Source organism: Euprymna scolopes, chromosome 35, assembly GCF_053919585.1.
Source record: "Euprymna scolopes isolate OS-2025 chromosome 35, ASM5391958v1, whole genome shotgun sequence".
Classification (NCBI taxonomy): Eukaryota; Metazoa; Mollusca; class Cephalopoda; order Sepiida; family Sepiolidae; genus Euprymna; species Euprymna scolopes.
Genome location: NC_136516.1, coordinates 69205685 through 69226509, shown reverse-complemented (window position 1 = coordinate 69226509; position 20825 = coordinate 69205685). Strand labels below are relative to the sequence as shown.

The window sequence follows — 20825 nt, the reverse complement described above, 5'->3', positions numbered from 1 at the left end:
TGATATGTCATCTATCACATATCAACCTGCTGAGCAAACTTTCTTTCAATGATGACGTTGCCTGGCACAGGATGGTACATACAGTGTCTTCTACTTTTCTTAAACAAATGATGTGGATTCTGATCAAGGAACTGTTGTTTTTATTTTTGTGTGTGTAACTGTACAGTCGATTGTAATTTTGCGGCCTTTACCATCGGTTACATTATACATTGTCAGTAAAATATTGTGCATAGAAGACAGTATTTTAATATCAAGTCTTTAACAGTGTGGCCATCTTAGAAAGCTACAAAATAAAATCAATAGGAGGTTTGTTTTTAATATTAAAAACTGCTTATCGAAGAATTTTGATCTTTGTTTCAAATGTTTTGGACAGGTTTGACAGCTTGTTGTTGAAAGATAGTACAACAATATTGTGGAGTTTGCATTCATACCGGATATCCATAGATAAATCAGATCGAAGAAAAAAACAACAAAAAAAAAAAATGGTAAATAAATTGTACAGAACCAAAATAGACAAAAAATAAAATCAAAATCTTTTTTTAAAGAAATTTTTTAATAGCAAAAGTGCTGTTACAATTCATCTCTTCCTTGTCCTTGTATAAAATCTATAAAGTTTGACATAACAGGATTTTTGTGAAAGTCTTTTAACAATTTTCTATTTTCAAATAGTTTAAAATTGGGATAACTTTTTACTTTATTTGACGTGCAGAAATCTGAAATTAAAAATAAAAACGTTTAGTTTAGACACAAAGAAAATTTTCAGTTAATTAATACAATAATATATACACACCTCTCCCTCGTTCTGGAGGTGAAATCAAAAATAGATCCCTATACTAAGATCAAACAACTGCTCTTAAATAAAATTTTACAACAAATCAGATGTTAGTATTAATTATATAGTAGGCATCTTTGTAATAATATTGTGGAGTTTGTATTCACGTGGAACATCTACAAACAGTAAAGATGTTTTATTTTATTTATAGACCAGAAAAAATTTGGAAAATGTAAGATTTTAATATTTGCTGACATAATCATGGAACAAAGATGACTCAATATAATTATCTTTGGCACAAAAAATATGATTATCAACATCACAATTCTGGCAATTTATGAATGAGATACATGCAAAATATGTCAGTTCTAAATACAATAGCAGGAAAACTGATTGATATACTTACTAATTGAAAATATTAGTGTACACCAAAATTATGGAAAATTACTGAGTAAAATTTTTATAAGTAAAATGTATTTCTTGTATTTCTGATTATATATGGAATTGGCATCATTTTGAATCTTTATTTACAAAGAGTTATGTAAAAGGGAAGATAAATGATACAGACAAAATGACTCAGAGTCAATGTAAAACTGGAAATATGAGAAAGAAATTAATTTTATTTATTACTAAAATTCTACTTGTTTATTTTACGCAGTTTTGGATGTACTGTAACATTTTCAACTGATAACTATATTCATAAGTTTTTCTGATATTTTATTTTGATTTGCCATATTTCACATGTACATTGATATAAAAACGCACTAAATTTTTTTTTAGATGTAACGACACTCAGAAAGTTTATAGCATTTTGAGCTTTCCAAGTTAGCCATAAAAAATCACTTGTAAGAAATTTAAACTCTTTAAAAATAAACTGACGTCATAAGAAAAATTTGATGCTTGTATAGATTGGTGATCTTTAAACCAACACATTTCAGGTAAAAACATGACATACTTACATGTAATGTTGAAATTAGTATAAATTCCAAAAATGATGAAAAGTAGAAAATTACAATGAAAATAATAATGAAAATACTCTGAGTCACAAAAAATACAGTTTTGTTTTAATCATAAATAGAGAGTGCAGTAGGAGAGTGTGACTTACCATGATAAGAATCACAGTTTATGGCTGCAAAGACCAAATTTTTATCACTTTTTAAGGCATTGGCTGCAAGCATGAACTCAGATTTCATTTCTTCACAACCAACACAGTTTTCGGTGTAAAAGGCAGTAAACACTTTGGTGCGTTCCTGGAAAAGTTCTTGGAGTTCGTTAGGATTTGGATGAACCACGTTGCTAAGACTTGAAGTCCAAGTTACTTCATTTACTGACTCTGGAGGACTACAAAATAAAAGGAGGTACAGGAAATTTAGAATAAAAAAAAATACAACAAAAAACATACAACAAAAAGAAATACGGCAAAAAAGATGTGCAGCAAAAAAGTATGACAAGAAATACAAAAAAAAAAAACAGAAATACAGCAACAACAAAAAGAAATAGAATGTAGAAATGGAACAGAAAATAGAACAAAAAATGTAGAATGAAAAAATATGTAATGAAAAAATATAGAACAAAGAAAATAGAAAGGAAAAAAATTAAATGAAAAAATTGGATGAAAAAATTGGATGAAAAAATAGGATGAAAAAATACTATGAAAAATAGAAAAAAAAATAGAATAAAAGTGAACAAAAATAGATCACTTACTCTTTCATGAAAACAACCATTTCATGTGCATTGTTGGCAATACAGTCAATGAGAGCATGACCATTTCTAAATAGAATAAAAAAAAAATAGATAATTCTTTTAATGTTAAATATTTAAAAAGTAACGTCATCTTATGTGCAAGAAATTTCACATCTTTATACATAGAGATTGACTAAAAAAGAAAAGGCATTTTGTAAATTGTAAAAACAATTATACTGATGACATTACGATGAGAGATTGGCTTAATTAGAAATGTGTCTATATAACCAATAATCTAGCCAGGAACCAAAAAGGAAAATTCAGGAAGTAGTTAAAGAAGGTGAAGCTTACCTGAAATATTTTACTGAAAAAGAGAAGAAAAAAAATGTAAATAAAAATTGAAAATGATAAACATTTTTCAAATTCAAAAGCAACTTTTATAGCATGATTTTAGAAGTAACTAATTGTATCTATCCAGCACTGTCATAACTAATTAAGCTACTACTGCATGTCAAGAAAAACACAAGATCAAAGTGGAAAATTAGGTTATAGTCAGCTAACATACTTCCTAATTCCGGCATGGCTACCAAAAGCAATGACAAGGCAGTTCTTTCAGTTTTTTCGCTCCTGCCTATCACCATGTACCATTTTTTATTACATTTTTCTGATCATTCTTTTTATATTTAATAATCATTGAAAAGTTGTTTGATCTTATTTTAATTAAGAATTATTGAAAACACTTTAAAATCTTTTTAAAGATTTTTTTTGAGAATATTTTTCATGATGGTTGAAATTTTGTTATTTGATCTCATAACTACACATTTTGATTTCAATAATTTCATTTTTAAACTTTCATAAACATATATTATATAAATTCAAATAAAAAAAACAACTTATTTTTAAAATAAAAAAAAACATTTTTATAATTTAATATATTTCTTATAAAATTGTAAATAATTTTTTTTTTTCAATTTTGTTATTAAAAGTGCAAATAAAGACTGATGGTGTTATTTTTATCAGCATAATTTTGTTAATTTTTATTGTTTATTTTTTAATAATATCCTTTTCCTATATTTTATTTCAATAAATCACTTTATAAAAGAAATACTGAAGAACGATAATGCCAGAAATTAGGAAGTATGTAAGCTGATTATATGCATCACCCATCATATTCTATAAATTAGAAACCAGCAGACAACTTATTTGTAATATGGTAAATGGATGTGTTAAAACAGAAATTTCTGTATTAAAATTGGATTGCATAGAAAGAGGAAATATTCACTAGAAATTAAGTTAATATGTTCGAAGACAGTGATGTCATTTAAAAGAAATTTCAAGTGAGAAATGACTAATAATCTAGTCTGATCTTGAGCCATAAGAACTGATAGAACTCAAGTTAAAACCAGATTATATATATATATATATATATCTCTATATAAATAGAATGAACTCATTTTTTCCCCTCCGACTTTGACATTTATAGGACTGCACCTGTATACATTTGGTGCAGCCGTATCATTCACAAACTGAATCGCGACATCTGTCGTATGTTATAGGCTTATTAGCTGTCCAGTATCTTGCTGATCAGAGTTTCCTATATTCTGTCTGGTGAGAGTCCACTGTAAAAATCGGTTACATTTAATGGAAGTAGTAAAGTATACTCTCTCTAACAAATTCATCCTACTACCGCCACTCACTTACACCGTTCCAGAACGTTCACAGGAGACATTTAAAACCGATCACCGGTTAGAATTTATCTAAAAACTGGTCTGGACTTACGCTGAAACGAACCACGGTTACTTTGCCATTGAATAGCATAAAACATAAACACAATTTATAAAGCATTTATTATAATAAAATTAAATTAAAACAGAACACAATCCGTTACCTGGAATTGAATTCTCAATTACATTACTTCGATTTCGTTATAACCCGCATGGTTAGAGTTTTATGAAAACCTGGATTTACATTTACGTGAAACGCACCAAACTTACTTTCACAAACACAACTTCCGTTTTGCTCTTTCCTTCCGTTCTTTTATTTTCTTTCTTTCTTTCTTTCTTTGTAAGGACATGTTTTCGTTGCCATAGTAACAACTTTTTATCGACATTGTTTCACTGTTTATGAATATTGAAATAAAATACATTACTACACATTAATACTATCTCACTTTTAATCAGTTTTATCGACTTTTGAAAACTTTTTTTACTCTTTTTAAATGACAACGTCAATGTTTATTATTATTGAAATAAAATACATAACTACACATTAATAATATCTCACTTTTAATCACTTTTATCGACTTCTTGAAACTTTTCTTACTCTTTTTAATTGACAACGTTAATGTTTATGAATATTGAAATAAAATACATTACTAAACATTTATTAACAGCTTTTTTTTTTTTTTACTGTTTATGTCTCACTTTTATCGACTTTTTCTTTTTTAATAGCATTTTCTTAAAATGAATATTAAAATAATTTCCCAACTTTTTTTATGTTTTTAGTTTTGTGTGTGGAATTAAACTTCTTTTTTTTTTCTTTTTTTTTTTTTTTTTTTCATTATAATTATTCATTACAACAATTGTTATCGACCCCGGTTCTTTGCCTGACAAACGACATCTGTCGGCGGTTCTTGAAACTAAATTACACGCATTAGCTCCATGTTACTGACATGCAGAAGTGCCAATGGTGCCATACCTGTTATTGTAATTTAACACTCTTAGCTAATTCCGTAAAATGTGATTCTACTTTTTCAGGCGCATTTGCACCCTCCCCATGTTAAGAATGGCTTCTTAAATAATAACGTTATTACAGCACGAAAAAAACATTATACTTTAATCTTAGAAATACGATTTCAAATATAGCGCGGATAATCAGTGCACTAGCGCGGATAATCAGTGCACTAGCACCCATTTTCTTACTAATAAATGTTTAGTAATTATTTTTCTTTTAATATTCATAAACAGTACAAACGTCGTCATTTAAAAATAAAATGCTATTAAAACAGAAAATAACATTAATTAAACGTAAGTATTACTACAATATTCAATAAGATATTATTAATAAATGTGTAGTAATGTCTTTTATTTCAATATTCAATATAAGAATAATTTCAATATTTCATATATATAATATTTCAATATCAGACAAGAAAAAGTCAAAAACATTGACACATAAACAGTAAAAAAAAAAAACATATTAATAAATGTTTACTAATGTATTTTATTTCAATATTCATAAACATTAACATTGTCATTTAAAAAGAGTAAGAAAAGTTTGAAGATGTCGATAAAAGTGATTAACAGTGATTAAAAGTGACATATTATTAATGTGTAGTAATGTATTTTATTTCAATATTCAGAAACAGTGAAACAATGTCGATAAGTTGTTGATTGTTTTTTTTTGCAACCAGAAAAAGAAGTCGACAATGGGAACATTATGAACAGTCTCAGGAAGACACTTCTGGTGCTTTATTCTTTTGTTTTGATTTAATCAAAACCGCATACACCTCGAAACATCCGAGCAACGCCGGGTACCCCTGCTAGTATATATATATAATATAATCTGGTTGTAATTAATTATTCCATGGATTTCTGCCTTTGGATTATTATGGACCATCTTCTTCCAATTACGGGATTTCCTTGGATTTTACTTGTACAAATGGAAATTCTTTTAACTTTCTTGAAGTTTTACATTTGGATTTTACGGTCACTGGATTTTTTATCTTCCACCAGACTATCCATTCATGTGTAATCAACTTTTTCTTCACTATATTCCCTCTGCTTCATTTATTTTGTTTTCAAGTAAGATCTTTGACTTACTTGTTGTTTCATCAAATACTTCTGCATGCAAAATCCGATCCCGCATTTTGCTAATTCCTACCCTCTGTGAGAAGGAGAGTATTTCTTCGAAACTCTGCGGATTAAGGACTATCCATTTATCTAGTGTTTCCTTTTCAGATTAAATATGTTTTTAACTCATTTCAAAGTGTTTTTTAACATATTTTATTAACTGTTTGCTCATATATATATATATATATATATATATATATATATATATATATATATATAGTAAGTTATAAAATATATATGGCGATTAAGCTACACACGCTAGGATTCCTCAGGCTTATGCATAAGCCTGAGGAATCCTAGCGTGGATGAAATGCGGAATATTCTGTGTAGCTTGATCGTCATATATATTTTATAACTTACTACCTAGCTCTGCATACACATTGAGCACTGTTGAAGTAAATACTTAAAGTTTACGCATAAATTTATACTTTCATATATAGTCAGGTTCCTAATGTAATTTTGTGGGAACTTTTTGGAGATTTGCAAATCTATACATTTTTGGAAAGGTTTTGGTCTCAGGAATCAGAAAACCAATGTTTGCATTTGCCCAGATGCGTATATGGCGGCCATATTGGATTTACAAAATGGCCACCATAAGATGTACGTTTTTGAATATCGCGGCTTCTAAATAAGCTGAAAAACTGGTTTTAACTGCTAAACCTACATTTTCAGGGCCAGGGAAACCAATGGCGGTGGTTATAAAATTTTCCCAGATGTGTATATGGCAGCCATATTGGAATTTACAAAATGGCCGCTGTAAAATGTACGTTTTTTTAATATCTTCGCCTCTAAATAAGTCGGCACACTGATTTTAACTGCTAAACCTACATTTTCAGGGTCATAGAATCCAATGGTGGTAGTTATAAAGCAACAACATCTTTAACATTAACCTTTAGATGCATATCTGGGTTCAAACTGATGTGGTGTTGTTTTATTGCAATATCTTTGTAATAAAAAATATGTATCATTTATAAATTCATATTTCAGCTGTTCCTAAAAAATCTTCCTTTATATTACTAATTCAAATTGTTAATTTACCTCTGATACTTTTTGTATTGCTATTCTAACATTACTGTAATTCTCTCTTTGTTTGTAGGTGAGGCATGAGTGATGAGTCGCAAAGTAGAGAGGAAGCATGTCAAACCAAGGAGTCCATTAACTGGAAGCAGTGCATTCTCTGCCAGTCTGATGATAAAAAGAAAGTCTTGGTGCAACATCCTCGATTAGAGTCCTATGGGCTCGTACTGCAAGTAATTCTAGAGAGGGCTAGTTTGAATGATGGGGACTATATCCAAATCCAAAGGCGATTGCAGAACTGCACACCAGAAACATTGTGTGAAGAGAGGGCGGTCTGGCATCGCTCATGTCATTCGAGTGCAACTAACAAAGTTGAAATACAACGTGCAAGAGATCGCATCGCACACGCTTTAGCTACAGGACACTACACTGCCAAAAAGCCTGGGCAGAAAAGAGGAATTACAGAAGAGGCTGTTCCAGACACCTCTACATCTGGTTCTGCATTGCCATTCACACGATCACATACAAGTCCACTGGATAAGAAAGAGTGCTTCTTCTGCCAACAGGACAATGGCCAACAACTGTACCAGATCAGGACTGAGAATGCAGGTAAAACTCTCAAAGATGCTGTGGAAAGGTCCCATAATCCTGCACTGAAAACTAGGCTGAACACCTGCATATCACCAGGTGATGCACATGCAATTGATGCCCTATACCACAAAGCTTGCTGGACCCAAAATGTGTTCCATGCTCTTCGAGATACTAACACTAGAAAAACTGCTGAAGAACCCTTTCTACAAAAGGCGAGTCTGCTTGAGCTGATAAATCTTATTGATGTAGAAACAAAAAACAAAGCATACCTTGGGATGGATGATATTGAAACGACTTATGTTAATATGCTTGGTTCGGAAGTTTTTGAAGGTCATGTACCTGTATTCAGTAGAAAATGGCTGAAAGAAAGGATCCTTACTTATTTGCCACACCTGAAGTCTGTTCGACCAAACATAAGGAAGCCAACTGTCCTCTACTCCCCAGATGCATGTGAAGAGGACATGGTTAATACCTCAATGACAACTGGTAAGGAGGAGAACAGCATGAAGACAATCTACAAAGCAGCACAGGTGATAAGGAAAAGCATTGTAACCTTCAAAGAGCCCAAGGAAAGAAATGTCATGCAGGTATCTAGTGACAATAATGATGTTCCAGCTGAATTATACACCTTAATCCATTGGATAATGGTTGGGCGTGCTGAAAAGCTGGAAACTGTAAAGAGAACTAAAGATGTTGACCAAGCAACACTGACGGTGAGCCAGAATATCATGTATGGGTTCAAATCCAGTAAACAGGTAAGGTACAAGCCAAGCAATGAATCAGCATTTAAGTCACCCCGTTCACGAGGGAATTCTCAGGTTCTGGGACTGGCACTGACTGTCCACCATGACACACGCAACAAGAAGCTGTTGAATCTTCTCAATGCTCATGGCTACGCTATTTCACATCGCCGTGTCCTTCTCATGGAAACTGCTCTGGCAAATGCTGTTGTAGAAAACACCAGAGCATACCAAGGCCTCTATGTACCACCATTCCTGAAGAAGGGGACCTTTGTGTTTTTCGCCGTAGATAACACAGATTTTGCAGAGGATACTCCTAATGGGAAGGGAACCACCCACGGAACCATCACAGCAGTGTACCAGAAAGTTGACCCTTCTAAAGAACCTGTTGCAGAACCTTTGATTATAGGTGATGCAAAGAGTATATCAGTCACACCCTATCATGTAGACATGCTTCACTGTAATAAGCCCAAACCACAGGCTACCAAGAGGTCAGAACAGTTTGCCATTGGCCAGGGGATCTCAGAATCCTATCAGCTGACACAGCTTGGATGGGTTGTTGCATCTGCTTTATCCAGAATGAAACCTCGAGAAACCTCCAGCAAGATTCCAGGCTGGGCAGGATACAACTCACTGCTGTCTGAAAGCCTTCCCTTGACACAGGTTGGAGCCTTGCCACTACTCCCTGAGGTGGCACACGAGTGGTCAACTCTACTAACTGTGATCGTACAAGCAAATAAGCTGAGAAAGTTGGCAGTTTGGGAAGATCACCCCACAGTCATTACCTTTGACATGGCTCTTTATGAGAAGGTGGTGCAGCTCCTAGATGCCAGACCTAACTTGAAACAAATGGTTGTTCCCAGACTAGGTGAGCTGCATGTCATAATGGCTGCCCTCCATGGAGAACTCAGGCATAGATGATGCCTGGGTGGAAGCAGGTGTGTATGGTCCTGCCACGACAAGGCAAATCCTGAAATGCACACACTACAAGCGAGCTCTCCATGCCCATATCTACTCATACATAGCACTCTATGAAATGGCTCTGGAGGTGTTCTTCAAGGACAACCCACAATTGAAAGATGTGTGCCTGACGGCAGCAGAAGGAGTAGAAGCTGCCTGCTCTGAGGATAAAGACACAAAGGCTGAATCCGTGAAGCAAGCAAACAGCACCCTTCAGGAAGCCTTGACCACTGCTGAGGTCATCACAGCATTTAAAAAATGGAAGGAACAGAAATCCCAGAATGCAATGTTTAAGGCCATGATGAGGTACCTAGATTGGGTGGAAGCAATTCTGTTCTTTGTAGCAGCAACTCGAAATGCTGACCTGGAACTCCATCTGCAAGCTGGAGAAGCACTTAGCAAACTGTTCTTTGCCATGGACCGCATCAAGTATAAGCGACTCTGGCCAAGATACATTTCAGATATGCATGACTTGAGAAGCAATCACCCTCATACATGGGAGGAATTACGAGCAGGCAATATATCAGTCACGGAAAGTGTCATTCCCTTCGTGTCTGTTGGGGCAGACCATGCATGTGAACACCTGAACAAACTGATGAAGACTAGCTCTGGCATAATAGGCATCTCCAACAATGCCAATGCCAGACAGAGATTTTTTCTGGCCACACCAGAACTTTCACGTCTGTCAAAAGAGTTCAAGAGTCAGTTTGGCATGGAAGCTGACAGAATCACAGAGCATCATGAGCTTGGACCAAGTGCAGTCAAGAGGGCACATGGTACAGTCGACAAGATCAAGGAAGCCTTGCTCAGCCATGGAAACCCCTTTACCACTAAAGTGGAAAAGCTGTACAATGTGATCACTAATGCCTACATCCCAGATGAGTATGTACCACATATCTTGAATATTGATGTCACTGGACAGAAGTTGTATAAGGATTACGTGTCAGAACGGATCAATGGAGATGTCAGCCTCTGGGCCCCTGTGAAGAAAGAGAACAACAAGATGTTCCTTTCTGGGAACCAGAAGATTACAGTGAAACTCAGAGACAATACTGTGGATCTGAAGGAGACCAACGACCTGTTTGCAAAGCTGATGGTACTTGCCAGGTCAAGCCGAGACATCAACCAGAAAGAGGCCATAGGAAACCATGAATTCACTCTGACACCAAGAGCACTGTTTGCCCCTGATGGAACAATGCTGACATGCTACAACAAGTCCAAGTTAATCCATCTACTTGAGAAGCTGACAAGAGAAGACATGCCCCATGAAGACCAGTCACCTCAAGCTGGAAATTCTACCCACCAAGATGCAACGTATACAGGATTTACAGAGCCCACATCTACTGATCAGCCAAGTCGGAAGATAGCACTGGTGGATGGCATGGTGCTTGTGCAGAAGCTGAGCAAGAAACCAGCGACTCTAGTGACACTCAAGGATCTGAGTAGCTGCTTCAATGACAGACTGATGCAACTAACACGAGATTATGATGAAATCATCCTCGTTTTTGACACATACCGAGCAGATTCTCTGAAAAGTGCAACCAGAGAAAAACGAAGACAAGGAAAAGCTTCTGTTCAGTATCAAGTCAGAGATGACACTAACATCAAACACATCCCAATGAGGAGGTTCCTCTCCCATGACAAGATGAAGGCTGATCTGACTGACTATCTTGCTGCCCAAACTCTAGAGTATAACAAGGGATCATCCAAGCTGATCATCATATCTGCTTTTGGATACACTAAGAGCAACAGAGACCTGGTCTTTGAAGTAAATAACCATGAGGAAGCAGACACGCTGCTTATCCACCAGGCTGTGCTGGCTTCACAGCGAAACCCACCTGATGCACAGTTAGTATTTTTCTCTCCAGATACGGACGTTTAGTGCTAGTCACAGCAAACTATGACCTATTGCTGAAAAACACGTCCATTTCTATGTCCTCTTGTGTTATACAAATTGAACCACTGTGGCGAGCTCTAGGTAAAAAAAGAGCAAAGGCTTTGCCAGCCTTCCATGCGTTCACTGGGACCGACAACACAGGGAGGTTCTCTCGTATATGCAAGACAACCTGGCTACAGATCTACTTCAAAGCAGACTCAGATGTTGTCAATGCTCTGCAAATGCTTATGGATGAAGCAGAAGTGACAGATGGAATGCTGTCAAAACTGGAATCCTTTGTATGTGCAGCTTACTCGCCAAAAGGGATCAACATAAAAACAATCCCTGAACTGCGATGGCATCTGTTCTGCAAGCATAGGGCAGAAAGTGACAGGCTCCCTCCAACACCTGGAGCTCTAAAGCAGCATATTTTAAGAGTCCATGTCCAAGCAAGGGTATGGGCACAAGCAACCATTGCTCTGCAGATTTCACAACTGGATCCCCTGGAAAATGGGTACTTCAAAGATTTGGATGGCACCCTAAAACTAACAACCACAGAGGTCCTCCCAGCCCCTAAGGCCATTCTTGAGATGATCACATGCAAATGTATATTTGACTGTTCTTCTGGCAGATGCTCCTGCAGGTCTAAAGACTTAGCTTGTACTGATATGTGTCGGTGCAGCAGCCAGTGCGAAAACGATGAAGATTCCCAAGCTGTGATGTATGAAAGTGATGTTGATGATGATGTTGATGATGATGATTATACATAGACTATGATCAAACATCTAATTATGTTTAAGATGGTTGCACAAACATTCGAAGTTTACAGTTAAAAGGCATTTCAATAAAAATAATTTTCTGACTAACTGCCAGGGTTGTTAAGTTTTTTACTCATATGTTGGATTATGTGTTTCAAAAGGGGGGTGGGGTACAAAAGATAAAATGATAACGTGGACCATTGACTTCCTTGACACTGAAAATGTAGGTTTAGCAGTTAAAATCATTGTTCCAACTTATTTAGAGGCCGCGGTATTACAAAACATACATTTGACGGCAGCCATTTTGTAAAATTCCAATATGGCTGCCATATATACATATGGTAAAATTTTATAACTACCACCAGTGGCTTCCTGGACCTTGAAAATGTAGGTTTAGCAGTTAAAATCAGTGTTCCAGCGTATTTAGAAGCCAAGATATTACAAAACGTACATTTTACGGCGGCCATTTTGTAAATCCAATATGGCCGCCATATAGGCATCTGGGCAAATGCAAACATTGGTTTTCTGATTCCTTAGACAATAACCTTTCCAAAAATGTATAGATTTGCAAATCTCCAAAAAGTTCCCACAAACGTTAAAATTGTGCCATTAGGAACCTGACTAATATTAATTTATGTGACTAAACAAAGTAGATATATATATTATTTACTTCTTGACAGTAGCACTGCAGTAAGCATAGACATTGCGCCATAACTACATATCCAAAGCTATATTTTTATTTTTGGGTATATTAAGCTAATTATTTTTAAGACATATTTCTTTTAGCTGCCAATATAATGGGTGTACTAAATCTCCACTTGGTCCTAAAGTCAGAAATAAAATCATTACACCATATTTTCATAGATTATAATAAAAAAAGAAACGATGCAAATCAAAAGTAAAATAAAAAGATGAGAAGATATCATCTTTGACAGAACAAGGTTGTTGATACAACTATTCAGCAGATCATTAAGTAATTGAGCAGAAAGAGACTCTGTAGTGATCAAAAAGGCAACATTAAAATCTTTAATTTCCAACTAAATTTTACCCTTTTGCCCTATGCTGTAAATGGACAAATAAAAACCAGATTCAATTTTTTCAATACATGTCAACATCCAAGAAATATATAAATTTTTTTTGATTAAAAAAATATTTTCTTAACTACATTACAAAGGACAGAATGAGTAACAACATTTTTGCATTAAAAATGACAACCATTTTGGAAATACAATAAAATGATTATTTGTCATCCTATAATTATTTTATAATAAATTTATATGAAGTGAAACCCCACTGTAAAGTTCAAAATATTTTATTATCATTAATATTATTACTACTAAGAAAGATATGTGGCCTCTGGTCGAATATTTTTGTTATTATATTACTAACCCTTCTTTCAAAAGGAGAAGGTAATTCCATCAAAAGGAGAAGGTAATTCCAGTACGAATAATATCATGACCCCCTGAACAGATACATTACCCCCACCCCAAAAGGAAGTAATACCTGTGAGAATGGTATCATGCCAAACAGATACTATACATTGCCTTCAAAGGAGGAGGTAATTACAGGGAAGATGGTATCATAGCAGAACAGATACTACACTACCTCACTGAATTGAGTATTGAAAAATAGTTCATTAGTTTCAAACAGTATAATAAACATTAAACGATAGTACAAGTAATATAATAGTGTCGTTTAAGCATCAAACAAATCGTTATTAGTAAGAGAATATGATTTTTTTATTCTGCAGATATTTCTACGGTGTTGGTATGTAATCACGCACAGAACAAGCTAATCTAATTTTAATTTTTCTATTGATAACATCAAGACAAAGGGTAAAATTTTACCCAATTTTCAAGAACAAGCAATATTTAAGAGCCTCTATGGATCTATTCTATTGCTGTCCTACTACTCCCAGCTCCAGACACAACATGCCTACACTGAGTGATTGTACATATTTTAATTTTTTTTTTCCTTTCTGAAGATGGAGTATATCTCAAAAATTCAAAGAACAACACCATGATATGATCTTGATTCAACGGATGTTGGTAAATAATTTACAATTGAAATCTTTCAACATTTCATCTTGTCTCCTACCCAACAGTGTCTTTCTAGAAGACTGCATTGATATTGCCTTCAAACACAACTCTATATACACTACATACAATGCTTCAAGCATCCTCCGCAAGGTCAAATAATTTGAACTTAGTTTTTGGTTTTATTTTAATTTTAATTTTACCGTTAAATTATAAAGATTAAAAAAGAAACGTAAAAAAAGCAGTAATGTTAGTATACTCACATGTTGCAAAGCTGACGACACCATACTCTGAAACGAGTCTTGTATCAACCGCCCCATCAACAACAGCAAATGAACCCGGCATCTAAAATAATGCAAAATGATTAATATTTGAAAATCTGCATTAGATGTAAAATATCAATAATATAAAAAAATCTGCATTAGATGTAAAATATCAATAATATAAAAAAAATCTGCATTAGATGTAAAATATCAATAATATAAAAAAAATCTGCATTAGATGTAAAATATCAATAATATAAAAAAAATCTGCATTAGATGTAAAATATCAATAATATAAAAAAAATCTGCATTAGATGTAAAATATCAATAATATAAAAAAAATCTGCATTAGATGTAAAATATCAATAATATAAAAAAAATCTGCATTAGATGTAAAATATCAATAATATTTGAAAATCTGCATTAGATGTAAAATATCAATAATATAAAAAAAATCTGCATTAGATGTAAAATATCAATAATATAAAAAAAATCTGCATTAGATGTAAAATATCAATAATATAAAAAAAATCTGCATTAGATGTAAAATATCAATAATATAAAAAAAATCTGCATTAGATGTAAAATATCAATAATATAAAAAAAATCTGCATTAGATGTAAAATATCAATAATATAAAAAATATCTGCATTAGATGTAAAATATCAATAATATAAAAAAAATCTGCATTAGATGTAAAATATCAATAATATAAAAAAAATCTGCATTAGATGTAAAATATCAATAATATAAAAAAAATCTGCATTAGATGTAAAATATCAATAATATAAAAAAAATCTGCATTAGATGTAAAATATCAATAATATAAAAAAAATCTGCATTAGATGTAAAATATCAATAATATAAAAAAAATCTGCATTAGATGTAAAATATCAATAATATAAAAAAAATCTGCATTAGATGTAAAATATCAATAATATAAAAAAAATCTGCATTAGATGTAAAATATCAATAATATAAAAAAAATCTGCATTAGATGTAAAATATCAATAATATAAAAAAAATCTGCATTAGATGTAAAATATCAATAATATAAAAAAAAATCTGCATTAGATGTAAAATATCAATAATATAAAAAAAATCTGCATTAGATGTAAAATATCAATAATATAAAAAAAATCTGCATTAGATGTAAAATATCAATAATATAAAAAAAATCTGCATTAGATGTAAAATATCAATAATATAAAAAAAATCTGCATTAGATGTAAAATATCAATAATATAAAAAAAATCTGCATTAAATGTAAAATATCAATAATATAAAAAAAATCTGCATTAGATGTAAAATATCAATAATATAAAAAAAATCTGCATTAGATGTAAAATATCAATAATATAAAAAAAATCTGCATTAGATGTAAAATATCAATAATATAAAAAAAATCTGCATTAGATGTAAAATATCAATAATATAAAAAAAATCTGCATTAGATGTAAAATATCAATAATATAAAAATTGTAAAATAAAACATTTGAAAGAATCTACTCAACATTATCAGACAAATTTATTTGTGTTTGAAAAGTGTTTGCTAATTTTTATTGATCTCATTTTTTTTCTTTTTTAAAAGTTGTTTTTATGGCATAACCAGATTGGAAACATGTTGGCAGGCAAACAGTTTATTCTCTATTCGATAATAAAGAACAATGTGCATTTATATATATACTAGCAGGTCGCCTGGTGTTGCCTGGTCATAAAATATGCATAAATATTATATTTTAATTCATGTAGAAACTGAGACATGTGCATACGAGGATTGTTTTTTTTCTAAACAGTTCACTTCTAGTAAATAAAAAAAATAAAAAATACTCGAACTGAGATTGAAACTAAAACCTAGACAGTTAAATATGATAACCATAAGGCCAGCTTGCTATGATCTTTAAAACGTTTTTCAAAGCTACTTATTCTTAACATAAGGAAGCTGTCATGTGAACAATTCGCACATGTGTGTGAAACAGTTGACAAACATAAAAATCTGATGACCCTGCCCCAAGTACCAATTTTGACCCCTTAGCAGCTCTTTTTTTTTCCGGATGAAAATCGATTAAAAAATTTTTCCACATGTCTGAATACCCTATATACCAAATTTCAAGTCTGTAGATTACAAATTGTTGAGTATATAGGTTGAGAATTATCCTCACACATGTACATTCTCATGTGAGTCTTACTTTTAAAGTTTTACAAACTATATAACAAAAAACATTTACAAGCCTATATCCTTGATCGGAAAACTATTTTGCTTATAAGTAAATTAATCTCTTGCAATCACTGTATTAGTTTGCTTTGAAGAATTCATGCTAGTCCTAATATTATTTTAAGGATCATCAGTTGTTTACCATGAAAAACTGTTCTGGGAATTTAAAAACAAAATAGTATATTAAAACATGGCTCTTCAGCAGTGTTGATCAAATACCACCTCCACTTAAAAAATAAGAACAAAAACATTATCCAGATATCGGATCTAGTATTTTGCTCCAGATTATTTTTGCTAACCTATTCATGTCAGTGTCATTTGCCTTTGCTTCCAAAAAAAAAAAAAAAAAGCAAGTGTTTGTTATTTACAAAACTGTCATATTTTATACGGTTCAGATGAAATCATACCACTTATCACTCCCCTCCTTCTTTAGATATTTTGTCACACAAGTTAGTGAGCACAAAACTGCCGAAAATAAAGGAAAAAGTAACAATATATTTGCAGAACTTCAAAGTGACAGCATTTGTTTTTCCAGTGTTCCTGTTTCATCCCGGCAAAATCTGTGACATTCTCGTACACATCTTAATCTGCTTTTTTCATGTTTTCATGCATAGTTTTGTTTTAAGTATGCTTTATTATTTATTTATTTTTTTTTTTTATACTTGTAAGGACAATTGATAAAAGGCATAGAGAAAATAATAGTTACAAAGTTGACGAATGTAAACCCAACTTTGACTTTCTCCTCTCCTCATTAGTTTGTGATTCATTAGAAAGGTTTTATTCATATGTACATTTCATGAAAACATTATTTTCAATACAAATGGACAAGAACCAAAAAAATATTTTTCATTTTTCTATATACTGATTCATGTTTTTTTCCTTTCTTATATTTCACTGTATGTACAAAATATAACTGACACGCAGATAATTTGAGCGATTTTCATTGCTAAATTTGAATACTTTACACTTCCGCTTGCATCATGGCGCAGCGCTAAACTCTCAGTTTTTTTTTCACTTTCTTTTCCACCTTCACGTCACGGGTTCGAACCTGCTTGCCTGCCTACTAACACTTTTTTTTCACACACCTACGAACACCCAGGCAACACCAGGCACCATCACTAGTCTAAAATATAAAAGGCAAAATGAGGCTTTTTGCGTTGGTTAGATTCCAGGAGAAATTTTCTTATACTTCCTAAATCATAATATCTCAGATTTGCAAACGATCATCGTCTCTATCTCTTTTTTGATCGAGTTTTCAAAAATTCCCTCCATGCCATCGTGTCAGCTGTTTGTCTTTTTTGTATAAATAAAGAAAAACTAATCAAACGCAAACTCCTGGCCTTTACCCGGGTAGTATCTGTTCTGTAATTGGTCCTTGATTAATGTAGGGAAACCCTTTCATACTGAAACAATTACTATTTATTTGGATACTGCCAGAGTGCCTCCTTTTTTTAAGGGAGCTGCTTTTCTCCCATATTTAAAACGACGTTCATAGGAGGATTAAAAGCAACACCATTTCTGCAAGTCACCTTTCTAATTGACTATGTTTAATTTGAATGCTTTACACTTCCGGTCGTGTCATGGCGTAGTGGTAAGACGTTAGATTTTCCTTCACTTTCTTTTCTGCCTTCATGTCACGGGTTCGAGCCTACCTGTCTACTACAACGTTTTTTTCTTCTTTTTTTTACACCTCCAAACACCCAGGCAACGCCAAGCACCCAGGCTAGTTCAACAATAAGCACATCTAGATACCGTTTGAAAAATTGTCAATAACTTAATACTCCTCAAATTGCACTGTCCTTACTTGGGCTGTGATAGCCATTTTCAATTCAGGAATAATTGGTGATATTGTCTTTGAGATTACCCCACAGAAAAAAATCTGGAAGGAGGGGGGGGGGCAAGGTTCAGTGAGTGTAATATATCACATCTACTGATATTATCACTAAAGTACCTCTCTCCCATATAATTTGTGATAAAACAAAACTGTTGGTCACTCATGACTGAAACTTGGTGGACAAGTTGGACATAGACTGAAATTTATTTGTACCAAATATGGTTGGAATGCAGAAATGATTGTAACATTCTAAAGGTGACATTCTTACTTGCCTCCCGATGAGGGCAAAGTTAGACACAAGCTTATTTTTTTTTTATGTGTTAGGAATATACAGCTTCACAAAAAGGAACATTCAAAAATAAAAATGGGACAAAAATAAAAATTGCTCAGGACAATATCTAAAGTAATGGCAGAAACACTAGAGGATGACCTCCAATCAGTAGTGGAATGGGGACAAAAATGGATGGTAACGTTCAATGCCACCAAGACAAAACTGGTTTCATTCAATAATTACAAGAAACCTTCTCTACCACCTATAGCAATGGCCAACAACTCTTTATCTGAGAGTACGTCTTTCAAGCTCCTTGGCCTAACGTTCACAGGAAACATGAGTTGGAACAATTACATCGAGGGCATTGCCAGGGCCGCTGCGAGGAAGGTGGGCTCTCTCTACCGTGCTAGAAAACTTCTAACACCCGAAAGTATCCTGTACCTCTATAAGGCCACTATTCGCCCATGTATGGAGTATTGCTGTCATATTTGGGCCGGTGCATCGGCTACTAGTCTCTCGCTCCTTGACAGGGTTCAAAAGAGAGTCGCAAATCTGATAGGCCCTAAACTGGCATCTAAACTTCAGCCTCTGTCCCATCGTCAAAACGTTGCATCCCTCTGCCTGTTCTACAAGTATTATAATGGTGAATGCTCTGAAGAACTGCAAGCACTTGTGCCCCCACGACGTGAACACCCTCGACAGACCCGACAAGCTACAAAATCCCACCCCCACACTGTAGAGATCCCTAGATGTAAAAGATCTTTCTACTCCAGTAGTTTCTTCCCCAGAACTGCTAGACTTTGGAATTCCATCCCAGGTCACTGCTTCCCCAACTGTACTGACATGCATAAGTTCAAGTGCAACGTTAACCAACATCTCGCTGCCCTAATCCCTACATAGTACCCCAGTAGATATTTCCCCTGATAGTAGCCCCCTACATTAAAGTGGCAATGTGCCTTGTTTGGGGTGAAAATGTAATAAAAGAAAAAAAAAAAAAAAAAAATTTGGAGGATAGAACAGATACATTTTCAAGACCAGGCCAAGAGAAAAATTGTGATTTTGGTGAGTTTTGTTTCTTTCTGCCAGTCATTAAAAAAAAAAAAAAATAGATTCCACTTTACCCTTTCTTCTTTGAGTCTGGAAGCAGCAATGAAGAATTCCTTGGCTTGATCTTCATCCAAATTAATGGCTATAAAGTAAAGCAAAAATTATTAATATCTAAAGGAAATTTGATCTTTAAAAAAAAAAAAAAAAAATGCTGTTATAAAATGTGAAATTAAAATTTTCTATTTCTTATTAGAATGCAAGTTATGTTGTCATGTTTTTAGATCCATGACTCCATCAAAGAATGTGAGTAGCCACTGGCAAAAAAATCCTGAAAGCAAGATCTATTTTCCAATTGTGTATGGCGATAGCAAAGAAAAAAACATTTTTTGCCAAACAATTATGGTCATATTTAACTAAGTCAAAATAAAAAAAGTAAATAAAAAATAAGCATGTAGGAAACAGGAAGTCATTCTTTGATAAAACAAAATGCATCTAACTCCCCTACCCCTTTCATGAATCGTTTGAACTCTTAGTCTTCATGACAGGTTTCTCAGTTTTCAAAAAGAACTGCCATAGGTGATAGAAAAGAAGAAGCAAGAGAGTAAACAAGAGGCAAAGAGAGAGGAAGGGGGAAGCGAAAAGAAAAAGGAAAGATGAAAAGAAAAAAGGAAAACGACAAGAAAAAAGCAACAAGAAAAATGGAAAAGAAAAAGGAAAAAAGAAAAAGGAAAAGAGAAAAACTCATAACCATGAAAGGTTTTATCAATTACAGTGAAAATTTTTGTGGATTTTTAGAAGTGGAGAATGCACATCTCTGCTCAATAAAAGAAAAAATAGAAATCGTATTTAACCATCGACGTAGTCCTCTTTCCTATGACCTCTTTACATCTGTCAATATGCTTTAAGTGCTA

General features: G+C 33.3%; 2 protein-coding genes across 2 annotated transcripts in view; both read right to left on the bottom strand.

Moving 5' to 3' along the window:
- Positions 1-532: 532 nt before the first annotated feature.
- LOC145259907 (endoplasmic reticulum resident protein 44-like) lies at positions 533-2636 on the bottom strand. Its single transcript, XM_080117837.1, has 3 exons — positions 2477-2636; positions 1878-2113; positions 533-713 (listed from the first exon to the last, which is right to left on the bottom strand). Exons 1-3 carry the CDS (start codon positions 2494-2496, stop codon positions 571-573), a joined length of 399 nt encoding a protein of 132 aa, XP_079973963.1. The 5' UTR covers positions 2497-2636; the 3' UTR covers positions 533-570.
- A 151-nt stretch (positions 2637-2787) lies between these two features.
- Positions 2788-20825, bottom strand: part of LOC145259906 (protein disulfide-isomerase A5-like) — a 119227-nt gene continuing 101189 nt past the window's right edge. The window contains exons 19-21 of the mRNA XM_080117836.1: positions 19989-20056; positions 14548-14629; positions 2788-2819 (exon numbers count right to left, since the gene is read on the bottom strand). Coding sequence (XP_079973962.1) covers positions 2803-2819; positions 14548-14629; positions 19989-20056 — 167 coding nt within the window. The 3' untranslated portion in view covers positions 2788-2802. The remainder of the gene's footprint in view (positions 2820-14547; positions 14630-19988; positions 20057-20825) is intronic.